General features: G+C 30.9%; 2 protein-coding genes and 1 pseudogene across 2 annotated transcripts; all 3 read left to right on the forward strand.

Annotated features, from left to right (window-relative positions):
• The first annotated feature begins 3,441 nt into the window (after positions 1 to 3,441).
• Positions 3,442 to 5,491, forward strand: LOC107940914 (pectinesterase). The gene is made up of 2 exons (XM_041077340.1): positions 3,442 to 4,585; positions 4,665 to 5,491. The coding sequence occupies exons 1-2, from the start codon at positions 3,595 to 3,597 to the stop codon at positions 5,363 to 5,365; spliced, it is 1,692 nt and encodes a 563-aa protein (XP_040933274.1). The 5' UTR covers positions 3,442 to 3,594; the 3' UTR covers positions 5,366 to 5,491.
• A 2,539-nt stretch (positions 5,492 to 8,030) lies between these two features.
• On the forward strand, positions 8,031 to 8,540 carry LOC121206415 (putative pectinesterase/pectinesterase inhibitor 43). Its single transcript, XM_041077341.1, has 2 exons — positions 8,031 to 8,230; positions 8,311 to 8,540. The coding sequence occupies exons 1-2, from the start codon at positions 8,110 to 8,112 to the stop codon at positions 8,448 to 8,450; spliced, it is 261 nt and encodes an 86-aa protein (XP_040933275.1). The 5' UTR covers positions 8,031 to 8,109; the 3' UTR covers positions 8,451 to 8,540.
• A 6,581-nt stretch (positions 8,541 to 15,121) lies between these two features.
• Positions 15,122 to 19,749, forward strand: LOC107940919 (probable pectinesterase/pectinesterase inhibitor 21; annotated as a pseudogene).
• Positions 19,750 to 22,861: the final 3,112 nt, after the last annotated feature.

Genomic DNA, 22,861 nt, shown 5'->3' on the forward strand with positions numbered 1-22,861 from the left:
TTTTCCTTTGTACTGCTTTTCAATGTCATCCTTTTCCCTTAAAAAAAGTTAAATATTTGAAATGGAAAATGACACGACTATGAAATTCTAGAAGATATTTAATTAATTGGATATCAAATTTGGAAAAGTAGGAATAATATGTCCTTCACAATATCATCTTGGAACACAAATAATATCAATAAGGAATAGTTTTATTCAAATTCATTGCTGAGACAAGAAAAAAATAATAATAAAAGGAGAAATACTTTCCACTGAAAAAAAGTAAGTTATTTTGGTTAACAAAGTGATATTCTCAAAGCCTTTTTGTCATCCTTAGTTGATTCCAATATTCATTTTTTTTATCATCAATAAAATTAATAATTAATCTAATCTAATATTTGTTAATACAAATAACTCACATTTAATTTAAGTTTAATTTTTTAAAGAAATTATTTTATGTAATGAGATTTAAATGATTTATCATCTCATTTACTTAATATATATTTTAACCCTACAATTTGGCACCATAGAAAGCGCTAAGTAATTAGATTTTTTATTGGTATTTAATTATTTTTTTATTAATTTAAAACACGTGACGTAAGATGATGGGTTGAAATTGTAAAAATTAACGAAGTTAATCATGTATCAATAAAATGTATCAATTTGATTAACGATTTTTAAATTTAAGTACCAATTAAATAAAAAGAAATGTACCAACTAAGTAGAAGCTATCAAGTTCTGAAAGCATAAGTCTATTATAGACCTTGATGCTTGAAAATCAAACTTATAATAAAAGAAAAAGAAACATAAGATCATAATACAGAAAACAAAAGAAAATACAACTATGGTAAATCACTAAAAAACACATGTATTTTAGTAACCAAGCTAGTATATTTGCTGAAAAATTATTCAAAATTACTTACTATTGAGACTTTGCCCAATTTGGGCCGGGTTTGCTGAACAATTTGACATTCGATCAAATCGTTGGCACTTGCTACGAACTTGAGAGTTGGGATAGTTGACAAACATACCATCTCGCATAGTTGGTGGTGGTTGGAATTTGATGATAAACTCCGGCATCGGGTTGTTGGACAACGGTAACAGCTTGCGGTCCATGATAAATGTATTGGTTCGGAACTGCAGATCGATAAACCGTTGCGCCTCCGACTTGCCGACCTTTTGATTCCGACGCAACCTTGATAAGATGACCTATTGAACATGCCATGGAGCTTAGTATTTCTTTTCGTTTGGTGTTGTTTTTTTTGCCCTTTCTTATATGGTTACTTAGAGGCTTAGGCATCAATATTTATATAGGAAGTCTAGGATATCTAGCTGAAGCTTTTTAATTTCCCATTTTTTTCCACCATAATTTAAATTTTTTAGAAATAAATGAATAAAATTATCAAGGAATTTTCTTAGGGGAAAAAGAAATGAAAAAAAAAAAAGAAAGAAAAGGAAGTGGTTCCCCATTATTCTTCCATTTAACTTTTTTTGATTCTATTCTTGATTAACATGAAATATAGATGAAATTGAAATGACTAATCATCTTTTATTTACAAGTAGCAATGAGTAAAACTTGATTTAATTTGAAAAATTAAATTTTTTTGAATTACAAGTTATTCGAGTTATTTGATTTTTTTGAATAAACTCGAATAAGTTTGAGTTTGAGTCGAGTTAACTTTTACAATTCGAACAACTCAAGTAACAATTTAATGTAAATATTCCTTTGATCTCTATCAATTTTGAAAACAAGCAAATTCGTATCTGTATTAACAAAAATTAAAAAAATCCAAAATTTATATTTTAAATTTTATAAAAGTTAAAAACAATATAAAAAAAGTAAAAAAAAATTGTGAACCTAAATAAGTAAATTAATAAATCAAGTTTCTCATACTAAAACGTCTTTGCTTTTCTATTATTTTGATTTGAAAGAGTTTTTAAATATATGTGGTTTTAAATTTATATGCTTTAACATATAACTGGTTATATTGTAATAAGATTTGGATTTGACATGTTTAACTTTTTAATTTGATTTGACTCAATTCAAAATTCATTTCACTTGACTCGATTAAAAAATATGTCAAATCGAATTAGGTTGATAAAATAAAACTCATCAACTTGATTCAATGAATGTTGACCCTCTCCTACAAATTGAAATATTAATTAATAATACAAATAATTAAATTTAATCATAAGAATATTAATGTAATATGAGGTATGCAAATATTGTAGATAACATTGGTATGAGTCATCATAATATTGACTTTTTAACCTACTAACACCTTATTAAATAGCAATTGAAAATATATAAGTTAAGACAAATATTTAAATAAATATTTTATCTTAAAATTAATTTACTCTTTTCAAAATCTTACCATTATTTGATACTTTGAAATAAATTTAGTTATTTAAAATATGCAAATAAAAATATTAGTACACATGTTTTAGAAAATTGAGGTGAATTTAATTATTATTTCTATTAACTTTCCAATTTTTTTACCTAACCATTAAAATAAAAAGGATCACTTTTTGTGAGCCAATAAATGGTGTAAAGATAAATTGTTTAAAAATTTGAGATAAATTTATTGGTTCAGAAAAAGGCCTACATTTATGTTATCTTAATATTTATATAATTATCCTATTAATTTAAAATAAAATTCAGTTTTTGCTAGGAAAATAAATTAAAATTTTGATATAAGTTGATTCATAATAAATATTTTTAAAATTTACTATCTAAATTTATATAATTATGCTAAATCTCTTAGGATTACATTTCAATTTAAATAAAAATAAATTTAATATTATATTATAATCTAAATAGAAATTGTGTATATACCATTTGTTAAATTAATCTTATCTTCAATTTTTTAAATCATCGCAACTCACTAACTCGTCAATGAGATATTTAACAAGTAGGAGTAAGTTAATTTGATTTTTGAAGATGATTAGCACCGTTTCAATTAAAAAGAGATTATTTTTAAGGTATTTAAAATCCAATAATCAAATTATTAATTTTTGGTTTAATTCTAAAAGTAATACAATTTTTTTAAACCCAAATAACCTAAACTATCAATACATTTCAAGAATTTGATTTTAATTTAAAATTTTTAAATCCAATTATTTTGTTTTTTATATTTAATAAAAATATGGATTTGGATTTATATAAAAATCTCTTACTCTAATTTTCAAAAGATAAAATTTGAAATTAAAAATCTTTTTACAAAATTTAAATAATATAAAAAATGAAAATGATAAAATAATCTTTTTTTTCTCTCATAATCTGTTTTGAACCTAAATTATATTTTTAAATTTGAATGAGACAAATTTATATACAGGAATGAAAATTGGTAACAAACTGGGGAGAATCACTCTCCACCATGCAAATAATTAACTAAAAATAGTAATTAATTTGCTAAAAAGAGGTTACTTTGGTAGTATAAATATTACATTTGAAAGAGTGATTATTCAAGCCTGCGCTCAAGGGGCATCAAGTAATAAACAGCCCCCACAGCTTCAAACTAAGTTCCTTTCTTTCTTTTTTTGACTTTCTTTCAAGGGAAAGAAAGGGGAGAAAGATTTTATGCTTTTTTTATTATAAAATAAATAAAAAAAACAATGGCGAACAACGTTGCTGTTATTGGTATTTGTTCGGTGTTCTTGGTAGCAGTGGTGGTGGCAGTAGTGGTGGGTGTGACACAGACACAAACAAAAGAGGAGAGTGATTCAAAGAGCAATAGCATATCGAGTTCAAATAAAGCGGTGCAGGCGGTTTGTCAACCCACACATTTCAAAGATGCTTGCGAGAAGAGCCTTGCGTCATCTAATTCCACCGACACTAAGGAGTTGATAAGGACGAGTTTCCAAGCAGCGATAGAGGAAGTAAGGAAAGTGTTGGCGAATTCAACGACGATACAAGACTTAAATAAAGATGACAACAACAGAGAGGCGCTTAAGGTTTGTCAAGAAGTGTTGGATTTATCGATTGATGACTTGCAATTGTCGTTTGATAAGATGGGGGAATACGATATGAGTAAGATCGATGATTACTTACTGAACCTGAGAGTGTGGTTAAGCGGTGCCTTAACTACCCAACAAACATGTGTAGACACATTCGCGGAGGTAAGTAATGAACAAGCGGAGAAGATGAAATTAGTGCTGAAGACTTCCATGGAGCTTACCGCTAATGCTTTAACCATGGTCACTAAGTTATCCACCGTCCTGAAAGACCTTAACATTCCAGGCCTCGAAGGCATCGACACGACTGGGTTTGAACGTAAGCTCTTGTCTAATGATGGACCTGAGTGGATGGGCCATGCTGAGAGGAAACTACTTCAGGCACCAATTATTAAGCCTGATGTTGTGGTTGCTAAGGATGGTAGTGGGAAATATGACACCATCACCAAGGCCTTGGAAGAAGTCCCTAAGAAAAGTCCCAATCGATTTGTTATTCACATTAAGGCTGGTATTTACAAGGAAAAAATCAATGTGACCAAGCAAATGACTAATGTTATGTTCATCGGTGATGGCCCAACCAAGACCATTATCACCAATGACTTTAACTGCATTAAGAATCATCCGCTTAAAACATTTCAAACTGCAACTGTTGGTAAGTAGTATTATGTACATATAAGTTTGGTGGTGACATGAGGTGACTAACTAGTATATATGTTTGTGAAATATTGTAGGTGTAGATGGGGTCGGTTTCATGGCCAAGGACATTGGATTCGAGAACACAGCAGGACCCGAAGGTCATCAAGCAGTGGCCTTTAGGGCAACTAGTAATAAAGTCATCATGTTCAACTGCCATTTCATTGGGTACCAAGACACCCTTTACCCTCACAAAGGGCAACAATTTTATAGAGATTGTGTCATCAGTGGGACAGTGGACTTCATCTTTGGGGATTCGGCGAGCGTGTTCCAGAATTGTTTGATCATTGTGAGGAAGCCAGGTGAGAACCAACACAACATGATTACAGCACCTGGAAGGCAATATATAGACACTGACTCAGCCCTTGTACTTCAAAACTGTACCATCACGGGTGCCCCTGATTACCTTCCGGTGAAGGACAAGAGTAAGACGTACCTTGGTCGTCCCTGGAAACCCTTGGCGAGAGCCATCATAATGCAATCTACAATCGAAGACATCATTACACCAGAGGGTTATGCCCCCATGGACGGCACCAAAGGATTGGACACTGCCTACTTTGCTGAGTTTGAAAACAAGGGACCTGGTGCCAAAACTGAAGGTAGGGTCACATGGCCAGCTATCAAGAAAATTGATACAAATGAAGCCAAGAAATGGACCCCTGGCGTCTTTCTTGGATCTGACCAATGGGTTCCACAAGCCGGCATTCCTTATTATACTGACATGGTCCCTGTAGTGTAAACTTTCAAAACCATCGCCATTAGTCTTTTATTATTATTATTATTATTATTATTATTATTATTATTATTATTATTATTATTATATATCCTTCTCCGATTCGAGAATAAAAGGAAAAATTCATCATTATTATGGAAGTTGCAATCTGTAATTATTTTCTTATTATAGAATTAAAAGTAATAATATGTTATTAGAGATACATACAAAGTCTAACCAACTTAATTTCTGATTAATTATTTTGGATTAAATAGTTAAAAATTTAAAGTTATAAGAGGCTTTAAGTTAAAATTAAATTTAATCCCTAATTTTTTTTATTAAATTTATTGGTGTGACATTTTAAATTTAAAAAAAAACTCACTTGATAATAATATCACAAAAAAATATCTTTATAATAAACTTGAATTTAACAAAAAAAAAAGAAAAAGAAAAAAAGAAGAGGCAAATTAGCAATTCTTTAAATTTATCTTAGCATTTTAAATAGATTAACTAATGATCTTATATAAAAAGAAAACTCAAATCTTAAATATAGTACTATTTTTATATAATTAAAAAGTAGGAGCCTTCCTTTGATATGTAGTAGTATAGTATAGATATGCTTTTAAACAAAAAAAAAAAGCTATGTATACCATTAAATGAAATAATATGTCTTAATATATTTTAATTAATATAAACACAGTTTTTAATATTTTTAATTTGTAATTATCATTTAACATAAATAATATTTTAATTTATAAATATACTATTGAATACAAATATTATTTTTGAAAATGATATATTTTCTATAATTTTTATTTTGGTGTTAGCGTGGTTGCAAAATTGGCCACCTCCGTCTGGGTGTTAATCCTCGGGATTGGGAACCTATTATTCAAACGGTAAGGTCCAAGCTTCCGCAATGGAAACGAAAGCTTCTTAGTTTTGCGGAACGCCTTACGGAACGCCTTACTCCTTACCCTGGGGAGGTTACATAGTGAATCGGAAAGGAAATTAGCACGTGTTAAATGGGAAGTGGTGTGCAAAAGCAAGAAAGGAGGAGGTCTTGGGGTTATGAATTTACAGCTCCAAAATCAAGCTCTCCTAGCCAAGTGGCTTTGGAAATGTGCCAGCGACGCCAATTCTGTCTGCCTTGGTCAAAACCTCAATCCATGCCGAATTTTGGGCGTTGCATCATAGAAGATGTTAAGTTTATTGACTGTAATTATTTTTCTTGGTTTGTTAATTCAGGTAAGGGTGTTCTACTTTGGATCGATTGGTGCTGTGGTGAGAAACCGATTAAAGATTCTTTTCCCAGTCTTTTTGCTCTCAGCTTTAAATTAATGGGCAAAAGTTGTTGGTTACGCCATTGATGGTAGCCTTGATCATGATAGCTGGCATTGATTCTTCGTCCGATGCTTCCTTGATCGGGATATCTCAGCTTCAAGCCTTGGTCAAGCATACTACGTTGTTTCAACACTTGAAAGATGGAATTATATGGCGCCACGATCCCAAGGGACAATTTTCTGTTCAGAAACTCTCGGCTATTCTTTTACATTCTGATAATGGTAACACTTTTAAAACAATATGGTCTATTGCTGTCCCGCGTAAGATTCAAAGCTTTATATGGATGGTCCTTATTGACCGCATCCCCTCGACGTCATTTCTTATTCAAAGTCCAGAGCAATCTCTTTGTCCCATGGTGTGTAGAAGAACCATTGAATCGACATATCATGTTCTCTTCACTTGTAATTTTGAGTGGTGGAAATTGACCTGTTGCCTACAAAACTCTTTAAAAAGACTTGTTAGTGGAATGTCTTGGAACAGTTTCCCAGCACAAAGGTCGTAAAGAGTGGCTCTCTGGTCCCTATGGCTTGCTCATATGAAATCTCTTTCTCAAGACCAACTTCTTTTAACTACGATGGTGCTGATATCTCCCAAGGCTTTGGGTGGGAGAATCCATGGGATTGTGAAAGGGTTCTAAATGGCCCCCACCACCCTTGGGATATTTGAAATTTAACGTCGATGCATCAGTAAAAGGCAACTCTTCAGGTTGTGGTGGCAGTCTTAGAGGACCAAATGGGAGTATCCTTGCTCTCTTCCCTGCAGCAGCTGCTAATACTTGCGGTGTTTGCGGAGCTGAGTTAAGAGCCATCAAAATGGCATTGGAGCTATTTGTCAATGCTGGTAAGTTCGAATCTCATGGTTTGTTGATTGAATCAACTGCTGTGGAAATTCTGCTATTACTTTCATCAACATCTTTAGAGAAGCGGAATGTCTCGACATGTTCCTTTGGTGGTAAGCTGATGCGGTTTGTTCCTTATTCTGGGCATCGCCTTATGTTTGGTGTCTTTATTTATAACATTTGCTTATGATTTTATCCTATTAATAAAACTATACCTTTGCTGATAATAATAAACAAAATCAAACAAACCATTGAGGTAAATTAATCAAAATAATTATACTATTTAATTAAAATATAAAATAAAATGTATGAAATAGTGCATACTAACGTAAAAAAAATCATGTTTTATGAAAATGTGGCTACAAATATAATCTTGTAATTTTTATCACAAAAGTTTGTATTTTTAATTATAATTGATGTAATTACTAATTACTCAAATTTAAGTTATACTTGTATAATAAACTGATCTTGAATATAATCAAAATTACTTTTAATAATTTTATTAAATTTGCTTATGTCTGTTGGTTGAAGTCCTCATCGATTTATTATTTACATTAAGGCTGGTACTTATAAGAAACAACTCATTTTGACTATGGATATGATATCGATTAATGTTATGTTCATCAGTGATGGCCCAACCGAGACCATCATCACCAATGACCTTAACTGCATTAGGGATCATCTGCTTAAAACATTCGGCACTGTAACTATTGGTAAGTAGTATTATATACATATAAGTTTTGGTGGTGAGGTGAGATGACTAACTAGTACGTATGTTTGTGAAATATTGAAGGTGTACTGGATGGGGTTGGTTTCACGGCCAAGGACATTGGATTTGAGAACACAACAGGAGACGCTGATAATCAAGCAGCGGCTTTTAGGGCAACATGTGATATGGTCATCATGTTCAATTGTCATTTCAATGGGTATTGAGACACCCTTTATGCTCACAAACAGAAACAATTTGTAACACCCCCTAACTCTAAACCGTCACCAAAAAAAGGTTTAGAGCATTACCGGAGTTTACAGAATAATTACACACAATTCCATTATTTTCTTATGTTTATGTCAAAGCTGTCTTCTTGAGCAGCAGTCACTAAAATATTTATAACTGGAGCTATGAAACTCCAAATTAAGTTCCGTTAATTTTTGGTAAAACTAGACTCATATACCTTTCTACCATGAAATTTTCAGAATTTTTGATTTAGCCAATTAATACAGTTTATTCCTCAAAGTTACCCCTGGTGTGCTGTTTGACAGCTTCGACCTTTCTTTACTAAAATTTAATTATCTCATAGCATAGGACTCGGATAATGTTCCCATTTATTTCTCTTGAAAATAGACTCATTAAAGATTCTATGAATATAAATTATAGCCCATAATTATTTTTATACAATTTTTAATGATTTTCCCAATTAAAAATAGGGAATTCCAAAATCAATCTGACATTGTCTCACAAAAATTTAAATTCATACCAAATTAGTCAAATCCTATTTTATACCATAACCAAACCTAAATTTATCTATTTCATCCTTACATTTATAATTTTAAATTGACACACACATAAGACATCTTAGGTACATGCCATTACCCATAATTAACACACTTTACCTCATTGAATTCGGGATCGGCCTGGGATACTGATTCAACGTTCTATCTTTACTTAACCTGCGCACGGAAACAAACCGTGCGCTGAGTATGGTATACTCAATGGCATTTCTATAATCCGAACACTTGATAATATAAGAATTAAACTTAAAATCACAATAACAAATATAACTATTCATTTATTTATTTTATAGATAAGTTTCATTTACTTACCATAAAAATTCTATACAAGCCATATAACAAACACAACAACATATTTGCTCAATTCTTTTCATTTGCTTACCGTATAAATTCTTTACAATATATTCACAATTCACTTGTATTCACACTTTACTTCTTAACAATATACCATTTTAATTCTTTCTAACATCAATCATCATCCATTTGAACTTCACTCATTTCATGAACCTTTTGGTTCATGTTTTCAATCTCATATCTCAATTTCAATTCTCAATTCAATTTCTCATTTCATTCCAATAGCTCAATCAATCAAATTCACTCGATTTATCTTTTCATTTATTTACCCCTATTAACAAGACTCGGACTCTGATAGATACGTGGATTCCTCCCAAACACACCAGAATATCCAACCCAAACACACCCGGAATATTATAAATCCTCCATAACACACCAGTATATCATATCCTCCCAAACACACCAATAAGGCATTAAATGCCTCTTCGGATAAACCAAAGTATATAATAACATAAACATCTTCTCGGCCGAACTACAAATCTCCTCATCACATCACAAATTCAATGGCATGCCATTTGTATCCAATCTGGTCCGATACTGTTAATAGGGTATTTGATTCATTTTCTCAATTTAATAAATCTTTCATCAATATACCATTCTAATAATCACATATATTCACACATTTTCACAATTTCATACATTTTCATTCAATTCAACATATATATTTCAATTATTCACATTAATTCATAATTCAATACAACTCAATTCACTTTTCAATATGAAATATTCAATTATCACAGATCTCATATATTCATATCAATTCCCTCATATTCCAATCAATATAATATTTCAATATAACATTGATTCAATATTCAAATTTTTACATAAATCATATATATATTATATATTTCAATCAATATAAATTCAATCAAAATGATTTCAATCAATATAAATTTGATAAATTCATCACATACCAAAATCAATCCATTTCAATTGTAAAACATCATAATTCTAACACTAACAATTGTCATATGTATATAAATATAACAAATAATGACTGAGTTCGGATTATAGAAATACAAACCGTATTTTCTTGAGCTAACTCCTCAACGATCTTTTCTTTTCCTTTAGATGCCGATGCCTCGTTTTCCTTGTTAGCTAAAAATAATAAAAATTTACATTATTAATTACAGTATTAATTTAAATAATTAATTAAATTTCTACTCAATTTATGCCTAATGTTCGTTTGGTTGCAACTCCCAAATTTTCTTCATACTTTATCCGAAATTATTAGTTGTTGTTCTGACTTCATCAATAACTTTATATTTCATCCGGATATATTACTTTATTGCTCTAGTTTCAACAATAACTTCATATTTCATCCAGATAACTTAGTTATTTTCTTTCCTTTTTTTTTCTTCCTATGTGAAAAACCCAATAAAACTCTTGCTAGTTGAAAATTCATATATTTATTTCATACTTCAATTCTATTCATTTTCTTCCATATTCATCCTAACTATCAAGTATTCATAATATAACCCTAATTTAAAATTTCTTTTAATTTAATCCCTCTAATACAAAACTTATAGCTTAACTTACAATTTAATCCTTTATTAATTCTAACTTAAAATTTATTCAATTCCATCCTTAATATATCTTTTTCTTCAACATGAACCATGCTTAGAAATCTCATAACTTTCAAAATTTCCACTTAAAACAAGTAGTATTTATCTCTAGGATTCCAAAAACTCAAAAATCATAAGAAAATGGGCTAAATTGACTTACCAAATTAACTTGGAACCTTTAAAACTTTATTTTTCCCTTTTTCTTTTCTTCCTTTCTCCCTTCTCTGTTTCGTCCCCTCTATTCTGTTTCTTTTCTTCTTTTTATTCTTTTTGTTTCTTTCTTTTGTTTCTTTTATATATATATAATGACAATAATAACTATATTAAAAATCTATTTAATAACAAATATTTATTTATCACTTGTACCAATCATTTTTATACACTTGTTTTTCTTTTTTTTATATTTATATATATTTAATATTTTAATAATATACTTATATAATAAGTAAACATATATGAATTTTATAAATGTATGTATACTAATATTACACATGTCATTATACATACCATATATTTGTCATTCTTTTCTTTATTTATCAAACAAAAATCTCATTATTTAATTATTTAATTAATAAATATCTTTTATTCTAAAATTAAGTAAATATACAATTATATTCCAAGTGTTCAAATACATATATTACACTTGTATAATTTTATCATCATACATTTGTCTTTATTTCAATTTATTTTATAACATAATAATTTAATATCAATTAAATAATAATAACCATAATAATTAATTAATTAATTAATATAAGAAAATCCTAGACTCTTCCATCTTTTGCCGCCTAAATTCATACATTAGGCATAATTGCCTACTTGGTCCTTTTTATTTTCTTTTAATCTACAATTTAACTTTCATCCTTTATTCAATTTAGTCATTTTTCCTAATTACTCTTAATTAAGCTAAATTCACTTAATTAAAACTCTAATTAACCACTCGATTAACTTAATAAATATTTTTAATAAATATTTTCTAATCCATTTTTCAGAAACAGTGACCCGAAAATACACTTTTCTAATAACCTTAAAGTTTGGGTCATTACACAATTTTATAGGGATTGTCTCATCAGTGGGACGGTGGACTCATCTTTGGGGATGTTGCGAGCGTGTTCCAAAACCATCTGATCATCGCGAGGAAGCCAGGTGAAAACCAAAACAACATGATTACTGCCCACGGAAAGAAATTCCCATACATTCACTCAGCTATTGTGCTTCAAAATTGTACCATCTCGGGCACCCCTAACTACCTCTTGTTGAAGGACAAGAGCAAGATGTACCTTGGTCGTCCCTGGAAAGCTTTGGCAAGGGCCATCATAATGCAAAGCAATATTGATGACATCATTACACTAGAGGGTTACTCCCCCATAGAAGGTATCGGTTACTTTGTAGAGTTACAAAATAGTGGACCCGATGCCAAAACCGAAGGCAGGGTCAAATGGCCAGCTATCAAGAAAATCTATATGAATGAAGCCAAGAAATGGACTCCTGACGTCTTTCTTGAAATTGAAACTAACAAATGGATTTCGCAAACCGGCACTCCTTATTATCTTGACATGGTCTATGGAGTGTCAACTTCCAAAACCATAGCCATTAGTATTATTTTATTATCATTATTTGTAATCATACTGTCAATTATTGATTAATTTAAACAAAATTTTCCTATTTTTTATTTATAATAATAATATTCTACCCTTATCCAAGGTAAAAGGGGAATCATAATTATTATGTATGGTCGACTGTGAAATTATTTTCTCATTCCCTTAATAAAAAAATAGGGAATAGTTTATATTAAGATGATAGTAAAATATATAATTTATACAACTTTTGAAGATGTACAAATATTATTATACACATTCATATATGATATCTTTTTTAAGTTACCTTTTTATCAAATAACTTTAATTGAGTTACTTAAAATTAATTAATTTTTTTATTAGAAAAACAAAACAAACACATTAAAACTAATGCAACAAAGAAAACATAAACAAAACAATTGGAAATTAAAAATGATGAAATCAATAGATTGAAATCAATAGATAAAAAAAGGGGGTGAAAATTTAATGTAAAAAATTGAAATCAACAACTAAAAATTAAGAAAAACTTCGGTAAAAATTTAAAATTTGAAAACTTATCACCATAAATGGTGACATTATCAAATTTTGGTATTTAATTAAAAGTTAAAATAGAAAATTAAAAATGAAAAAAATTGACTGCCTACAAGAGAATAAAAGACAATTAAATTTCAGAAAAAACTAAAAATGATTAAAATATTATAAGGGAAAAAATTCATTTTTGTTTATTTAATAAAAAAGTAATTATTTTTAAATATTTTAATTAAAGTTAAAAAATTCATATATGAATAGGCATTCAATAATACTTATATGTTTTTAAAAATTGATAATGTGACTATTTCTTTGGTGACTAAAATTATATATTTTAGAATGATCATAAAATAAATTATTCTAAAAATACAATATGTCATTATTAGAGATAGATATAAAGTCTAATATCCTCTTAAGCTATGAAACTATTCTTGAAATTATTAGAGATAAATATGAAATTATTCTTGGAAGAGCATCAAATACTCCTTAATTTCGACTTCCATTATAGAGGTTGAGTTCGTTTTATGTTTTGAGGTTACCTCACATGGAGTATGATTGAAGAGTTTCACATCCGAGTTTAGATTTGTGGATTCGACTTCTATACTGTTGATGATATATTGTGACAATTCAACTACAGTCTTTATGGTTAAGAACAACAAAAGTGAAAGTCGAAGTAAATATATCGACATTAAGTATTTAGCTATAAGGGGACATGTTAAAGAAAAGAAAGTGGTCATTGAACACATTAACACTGAACAAATGTTAGCTGATCCTTTGACTAAAGGTAAGCCACCACACAAAGTTAAAGATCATACTGTCACTAGTATCACTGAATTACTAATTAATTGTTATTATTACTAGTATTTATGGACAATACGAACCAAGTAGGAGAATGATGAATGTGTTTTATGGTTTGTGGGAATAGCCTCATGTTTGCTTCCATTGCTAACATTTTTGATCCACTTTCACTTTGTATGTGTGGTAGTGGGACATGTTTTGGCGGTTTTTGATGGGGAACCACCGCTATAAATCCTCCCAAGCATAAGGTCCCTAAGCATAAAAAAAATTCCATTTAATGAAGTTTTCGAGTGCTTAGAAGACTTTGGCGATTTTCGTGTTTTCATATAGCTAAATTTGACGTCCTTGCCGGTTGTTTGACACACTCAATAGTGGTGTTACAAAGCCTAGATTTTACATTTGGTTCATGCAATTTTCGGAGGTATTTATGTTCGATATTTTCCGCTGCACTTTAACGTTTAAACTGTAATTTATACTTACATTTAAAATTTAATTAGTTTTTTAAATATTATAATTTTAATTCTAGTAATTAGCCTAAAACAATATTTCTTATTTTAATTGTTAAATATAATTAAAATATATTAACAATTAGTTTATTAACTCAAATATTATAATAAAAAATTTAAATAATAATTAAAAAAATTTGGCATCATAATTTAAGTTAATAATAAAATAGAATACTAAATAAAAATAAAATATTGTATATTATACAAAAAAAATTAATACAAAAGTAAAAAAATAATATATTGTAGTTAATAATATAGTTTTACTTATTTGTTTATTCTTTGGCTCTTTCAAATCATCAAAAATATAAACACATTTGTAAATTGTAGAAGTTGTTTTTGTAACCATAGAATTCAAATTTATTATGAATGATAATAAACCTACAAAAAGATATATATATATACTATGTATAGATTATTTTCTTCTAATTTTTTAATTAATACATAAAACTATTGAAAATAATATAAGCATGCATCAATAATAGTTCATCATAACTACGAAAAATATTTACATTAAATTAATTAAATATGAAAGAGATTTACATTAAATTAATAAACATATTTAATAACGATGATTAGAAATAATTATTAAAATTTTATATGAAAACTCCTTTTACTTTTTCAATATTTCTCTCATCCGTTTACAACTTCGGTGTAATAATAATAGTAATGCTAATAATAAACTAAAAATAACCATTAATTTGCTATTAATTTGCTCAGAAGGGGTCACTTTGGTAGTATAAATAGGGCATTTCAATAACGTATTATTCAAGCCAAGGGGCAATAAGCAATAAGCATCCCCACAACTTCAAAAAGTTTTTCTTTCTTTCTTTTCCTATCTCTATTTGAAATCTGTTTCAGGGGAAAGAAGAAGGAAAATTTTATGATTTTTTGAGGGCTTGTTAATAATAAATAGAAAACAATGGCGAACAATGTTGCTGTTATTGGTATCTTTTCGGTGTTATTGGTGACAGCAGTGGTGGCAGCAGTGGTGGGTGTTACGCATTTAAAAAATAATGGTGATTCGAAAAGCGGTGAAATATCAAGTTCGACGAAAGCGGTGCAAACAACAAGGAGCTGATAAGAATGAGTTTCCAAGTAGCGATAGAGGAAATAAGGAAAGTGTTGGCGAATTCAGCGACGATACAAGACTTGAATAAAGATGACAACAACAAAGCAGCCCTTAAGGTTTGTAAAGAAGTGTTGGATTTATCAATAGCTGATCTGCAACTTTCATTTGATAAGCTGGGGGGATACGAGATGAGTAAGATCGGTGACTACATACTGAACCTGAGGGTGTGGTTAAGCGGTGCCTTAACTACCCTACAAACATGTGTAGACTCATATGCGGAGGTAAATAATGAACAAGCGGAGAAGATGAATTCAATTTTGAAGACTTCAATAGAGCTTACCCAAAATTCTTTAACGATGGTGACTAAGTTATCCACCATCTTGAATGGCCTTAACATTCCAGGCCTCAATATTGGCACGACTGGGTTTGAACGTAAGCTCCTGTCTAACGATGGACCTGAGTGGATGGGCCACGCTGAGAGGAGACTACTTCAAGCAAAACCAACATATTTGAAGCCTAATGTAACAACCCAAAATTCGTGGGCACCAGAAAAGTGTGTTATCGGGCCTCCGTCTTAGTGAAATAAGTTCGAAAATAATTATTAAAAATATTTATGAGTCTAGTAGTGTGTTTAATTGGGTTTTAATTAAGTAAATTTAGCTTAATTTAGAGTAATTAGTAAAAAGGATTAAATTGAATAAGGGTAAAAGTTTAATTATAGATTAAAGAAAAATTAGAAGGACTTAAGAGGAAATTAAACCATTTCCTATAGCTGAGGCGGTTTAACGTGGAAAATATCAAAAAATTTATTGATTAAAAAAATATATATATATATATATATTTAATAATTAAGTATATTATATTATATTATATTATATTATATTATATTATTATTATATATAAAAGAAACAAATAAGTTAAAAGAAACAGAATGAAAGCAAACGAAACAGAGAAGAACAGGGGAGAAAGAAAGGAAAGAAGAAAGAAAAGGGGAAATAAGGTTTATGAAGCTTGGAGTTAATTGGTAAGCTCAACCAAGTCCTTTTCTCATAATTTTGATATTTTAGAAGTCTTAAAACAAGTTTTTGATGAAATTAAGTTGTTAGTTTGGAAGTTCTTAGGTTTTTAAACAAAGTTCATGTTGAATAAAATGATGAAATAGGGGTTTAATTGAATGAAATTCAAGTTAGAATAGATATAAGGATTGAATTGCAAAGTAAGCTATAAGTTTTGTGTTTTAGGGACTAAATTGAGGAAAATTCGGAATTAAGAAAATATTTTGAAAATTTAATAGTTAAATTTGAGTTTAAATGAAATTTGAATAGGAATAAGGTGTGAATTGGTGTTATAAATTTGGTTATTAACATTTTACATCAAAACAGTTTTGGGAAGTAGCAATGGTCTGACTTTGAAAATTTACTAAAAAATTTATAAATTGAACTAGAGAATGAACAAAATATGGAATTAAATCTTATTGAGTCTAGTTTCTTTAGTAGAGACAGTGTAAGCAATTAATTGATGAATCAAGAGATATTTGAAATTTTGTAATACTGGTTCGGGGTGATTTCGAGATGCCCTGTTTTAACTTTGGAAAATCATTAAAAATTGTACAAAAATTATTATGGAGTGTAATTTATATATGTGAACTCCTTAATGAATCTAGTTTCAAAATAAATAAACAAGAACCTTATTCGAGTTCTGTACAATGAGATAATTTATTTTTAGTAGAGAGAGGTTAGAACTGTCAAATGAAATAACAGGGGAGTATTTAATGAATAAACTGTACTAAATGGCTAGACCAAAAATTCTGAAAATTTTATGGTTAAAAGATATATGAGTCTAGTTTTAAGGAAAATTTACGGATATTAATTTGGAGTTTCGTAGCTCAATATATAAATAATTTAGTAACAATGACTCAAGTAGACAGCTTAATGGTGAAATTATATATATACATTAAAAATGGTTAAATTTGCATGTTTAGGCTCATGAATTAAATTGAATCATGTTGTATTAATGATTATAAATTATTATTTTCGTAGCCAACAAAGAACCTGAAGCATCAGCATCGAGAGGAAAGGAGAAAGTCATCGAGGACTAAAACGGGAGAATTACGGTGTGTATTACTATAATTCGAATTTTAATTATTATTGATTGCTGAATTTTTTTATTGTTATGTATGGTAAGTAAGACTTGAGGTAAGTATGTGAAATTGATATGAATATTGAGTGAAAATGAAAGTGATGCAAATTGAATCAAATTGAATTGAATAAGTGAATTATGGAATATGTAATTATTTGAGAAGCGTATTGATTGAAAAATGTTTGGCGATTTGAATTGTGAATTGAAAGTGATATAGGATTGAGAAAGTGAATTGAATACCCTATTAACTAGTCGGGCTGAGTCGGATATAGTTGGCAAGCCATAGGATTGGAAGTGTTCAGGGATACTTCGACCTCGAGTCGATGAGACACTGGGTGTCACTATATTTCTTCGGATAGATTCGATGAGGTACCGGGTACCAACTTTACTTTGGCTAGGCCGATGAGACACTGGGTGTCAACTATTACTTCGAACTATCCGATGAGGCACTGGGTGCCATATTGGTGTGTTTGGTTGGATCCGTGTATCCGCCAAAGTCCGAGTTACGTTAATAGGGTGAAAAATTGAAATGTGAATTTGAGGCATTGAAACGAGAAAAATAAATTGAATTACGAATTGAAATTGGAATTGTGATAATAAGAGAAAAGTATGAAATGTATATTCATAAGTGATATAAATTTAAGTTTGAGAAAATACATTGATTTATGAATTAGTACATATGACATTAATTGTTAGGTATTTTGATATTTATGTTTTTACTATTGTTGATATAATTTGAATTATGGTAATATCACTGAGTATATCCATACTCAGCGTACGGTTGTTTCCGTGCGCAGATTAGTAGAAGTCAAGTGTCCCAGTTCAGCATCCAGAACATTCCCGACTCCAACACAAATTTGGTGATGTATATTTTTCTTTTGGGTAAAGGTGGCATGTACATATGTGTTATATAGTCACTTGAATATGCATATTACTTTGGGTAGTGAAGGTTGAATTATAAGATTTAGATGGTTAAATGAAATGGTAAGAAAAGTATATGATAGTTATTAAGTTGAAATTATGTTAATGATCTAAATATTAGTTATATGAATGTGAAAAATTGGTGCTGGTTGTTTTAGTTTGAATTTGCAGGAGGTTTTAGGTAAAAATAAGCAGAAATGCTGCCAAAATTTTTATAAAAAAAAAGAAATAAAAAAAATTTTAAAATATTCGAACAAGTCCCGTTCTACTTTTAATACGTGCTTGAACTTTGAGAGTTCAAGATAGGGACTCAATTATTATATTATACTATGAAAATTTTTAATAATTGTAAATTATTAGTAAGTTGTCTGATATGTCCGGTAATGCCTCATAACCTCGTTCCGGTAACGGTTTGGGGTTAGGAGGTGTTACACCTAACGTTGTGGTTGCTAAGGATGGTAGTGGGAAATATGATACCATCACCAAGGCCTTGGCTGAAGTCCCTCCAAAAAGCCCTAATCGATTTATTATTCACATTAAGGCTGGTACTTACAAGGAACAAGTCCTTTTACCCAAGGAGATGACTAATGTTATGTTAATCGGTGATGGCCCAACTAAGACCATCATCACCAATGACCTTAACTGCATTAGGGATCATCCGCTTAAAACATTCGGCACTGCAACAGTTGGTAAGTAGTATTATATACATATAAGTTTTGGTGGTGAGGTGGGGTGATTAACTAGTATGAATGTTTGTGAAATATTGTAGGTGTGGACGGGGATGGTTTCATGGCCAGGGACATTGGATTCGAGAATACAGCAGGACCCCCTGGTCATCAAGCAGTAGCTTTTAGGGAAACATGTGATATGGTTATCATGTTCAATTGTCATTTTAATGGGTACCAAGACACCCTTTATGCTCACAAACAAAAACAATTTTATAGGGATTGTCTCATCAGCGGGACGGTGGACTTCATCTTCGGGGATGCTGCGAGCATATTCCAAAATTGTCTGATCATCGCGAGGAAGCCAGGTGAAAACCAGAACAACATGATTACAGCCCACGGAAGGAAATTTCCATACACTCACTCAGCCATTGTGCTTCAAAATTGTACCATCTCGGGCGCCCCTGACTACCTTCCGGTGAAGGACAAGAGCAAGACGTACCTTGGTCGTCCCTGGAAAGCTTTGGCGAGGACCATCATAATGCAAAGCAATATTGATGACATTATTACACCAGAGGGTTTGTAACACCCCGTACCCGAGACCGTTGCCGGAGTCGGACACGAGGGGTTCACAGACTAAATTCGCTTACTATCGCGGTCCATTTTAAATTTTTCCAGACAGCTGGCTAACTGTGTCACTGTCACCTTAAAAATCATATCTTGAGTTTCACAACTCGAAAATCAGTTTCGTGATTTTTCCCTGAAACTAGACTCCTATATCCATCTACATATTTTTTTCTAGAATTTTTGGTCAGGCCAATTAGTACAGTTTATTAGTTAAAGTCTCCCCTGTTACAGGGTGCGACTACACTGACCTTCATGCATTACAATTTGGATATCTCCCTGACAGGGCTTCAATACTGATGCCGTTTGTTTCTATAGAAACTAGACTCGGAGAGGAATCTATACATATATGGCATGACTCCTAATTATCTCTGGTTAATTTATAATGAATTTCCAAAGTCGGAACAGGGAATCCAGAAACCGTTCTAGCCCTGTCTCACGAAAACCTAATTATCTCTTAACATACCACTCATATGACTGTTTAGTTTCTTCCATATGAAAGTGGATTCATCAAGGTTCATTTAAATAATTGATTCACTATTTAATTCTATTCCTACTATTTTTAGTGATTTTCCAAATCTACATCACTGCTGCTGTCAGCATCTGCCTTTAAGGTAGACTTTACCTATTTCATAGTTTCCATGATTCAACTAGCCCTTTTAGCATAAATAGCACAAATTATGATAGTGATTAACCATTCCCATGGCCAATCCTTGTTAAGCATATCCACACCTCTCAATAACCATATCCATACCAAATGATTATAACATTATGCTCAAACATATATAAGCCATTTTCGCATGGCTATCCAAAATTATACAAATCCAAAGGGTCCATGACCCACTACAAAAAGGGTAGTCCTATACATGCCATTTTCAGAGTTCAACCAAAAGTGTACCAAAAGGGCTTTGATAGTGTGGGCGACTTCGACTTCAATAATCCCGAGTCCGATAGCTGACGAACCAAAATCTATAAAACAGAGATTCAAAGAACGGAGTAAGCATTTAATGCTTAGTAAGTTTTAAGCAAGACAAAGTGTTCTCAATCACTATTATTGGTCATTCATTTCAACTGTTCGATGAAGTTAATCTAGAGCTTCATCTCGATCTATAATATCATTAAACGCAACACTTGGCTGCCACATATATACTTTCGAATAATAATGACCTAGATGGTCAAATATTTCCAAAGCACATTCTCACATTTGGAGTTATAATATTAATCACATTTACCTACCTCTTTGATACTGATAATTCACCTCGAAATCACTCCACCGATGAGTAAGTAATACGTACCTGAACATCTTGAATACATAATACTTATTTGATGGTAACTTAATGCAGATACTCAATATCAAAGTCTTACTTGAATCCTAGCATTTAGCCGTCGGGTCTTTAAAGCTCGGATATAGTACGAGCACGAAGCCTACGGACATTAATCAGGATAATATTCTCGCATAAAGCCTGCGGGGTTTTAACCCGGATATAGTACTGACACAATTGCCCTTCGGGACTTATCACATTTATACACTTCCACATCCATCACATTGGCCATTCGGCCTTATCACATATATACACTTTCACATTCATCACATTGGCCATTCGGCCTTATCTCATATATGCATGTTCACATTCATCGCATTGGCCATTCGGCCTTATCACACATACACATGTTCACATTCATCACATTGGCCATTCGGCCTTATCACACATACACATGTTCACATTCATCACATTGGCCATTCGGCCTTATCACGCATATATATACTTTCACATTCATCACATTGGCCACTCGGCCCTATCACATATATATACTTGTACATCAATTTCATCATAACAAAATTGACTAGGTATACTAGTCATTTGTGGCTTATAGCTTCACTTTAATACGAATTTGGTACTTTGATTACCAATGTTTAATCGATAGCTTATAAGCAACTCAAATGGTTTTATTAAGGTTTACAACAAAATTCCAAATTCAGCACAAGCTATTTTTTTCTGAGCAACAGTCATTAAATTATTCGTAAATGGAGCTACGAAACTCCAAATGGAGTGCCGTTAAATTTCCCTGGAAATAGACTCATACATATCTTATCCAGAAAATTTTCAGAATTTTTGGTTTGGCCAATCATTACCAGATTTTTCTTAAAGTTTCCCCTGTTTCACTGTTTGACTAATCTGACCACTCTTCACTACGAATCAAATTTCTCATTGTACGGAATTAAAAATGTGTTCTATTTGATTTCATTTGAAACTAGACTCATTAAGGAGTCTAGGCATATAAATTTTATCTTATAACCATTTTTGTACAAATTATAATGATTTTTCTAAAAACAGAACAGGGGATTTCGGAGTCATTCTGACACTGTCCCACACAACTTTAAATATCTCTTTATAGGAAATTTCTTTGCTTCCACGGTCTCTTTTATAAGAAACTAGACTAAATAAGCTTTGATTACATATTTTATTCAGCCTATAATTCCACACCAACAATTTATAGTGATTTTCTAAAATCACGTTACTGCTGCTGTCCAAAGCAAATTATTACAATTTGCTCTTAAATTTCCAAGTCCAAACACTTATGAACTTACCATTTGAGTTTAAGACATATCATGGCCACATCATATCTTATTAAACCAACTCATTATGTCCTATTATGACTGAATTTACTCAACATTTAATCACTTAAAACTTACCTCGGATGTGGTCGAACGATTTCGGCGGCTATTCGATCACTTTTTTTCTTCCCTTTATCGGATTTAGTTCCCCTTTGCTCTTGAGCTTAATTTAACAAATAAATTGATTTAATCATTTGAACATCGAAAAGAGAAAATCAAGGTACTTAACCCATATATATATACATTAGACATTAAAGTCACGTACATATGAAATCATGAATCAACTCAACATATTAACCCACACTCTCTTTTAGCCGATTGTCTAAGCCAAGATTAAGCCACCAATATGCTTACTTATGGCCGAACATACACATCAACTTATGTACTCATTCATGTGGCCGAACATACATGTCTATGTTGAGGCCGATTGCAACACTTAATACATTCTACAAGTATGGTCACTTGTATTGAC

Source organism: Gossypium hirsutum, chromosome A09, assembly GCF_007990345.1.
Source record: "Gossypium hirsutum isolate 1008001.06 chromosome A09, Gossypium_hirsutum_v2.1, whole genome shotgun sequence".
NCBI classification, from domain to species: Eukaryota; Viridiplantae; Streptophyta; class Magnoliopsida; order Malvales; family Malvaceae; genus Gossypium; species Gossypium hirsutum.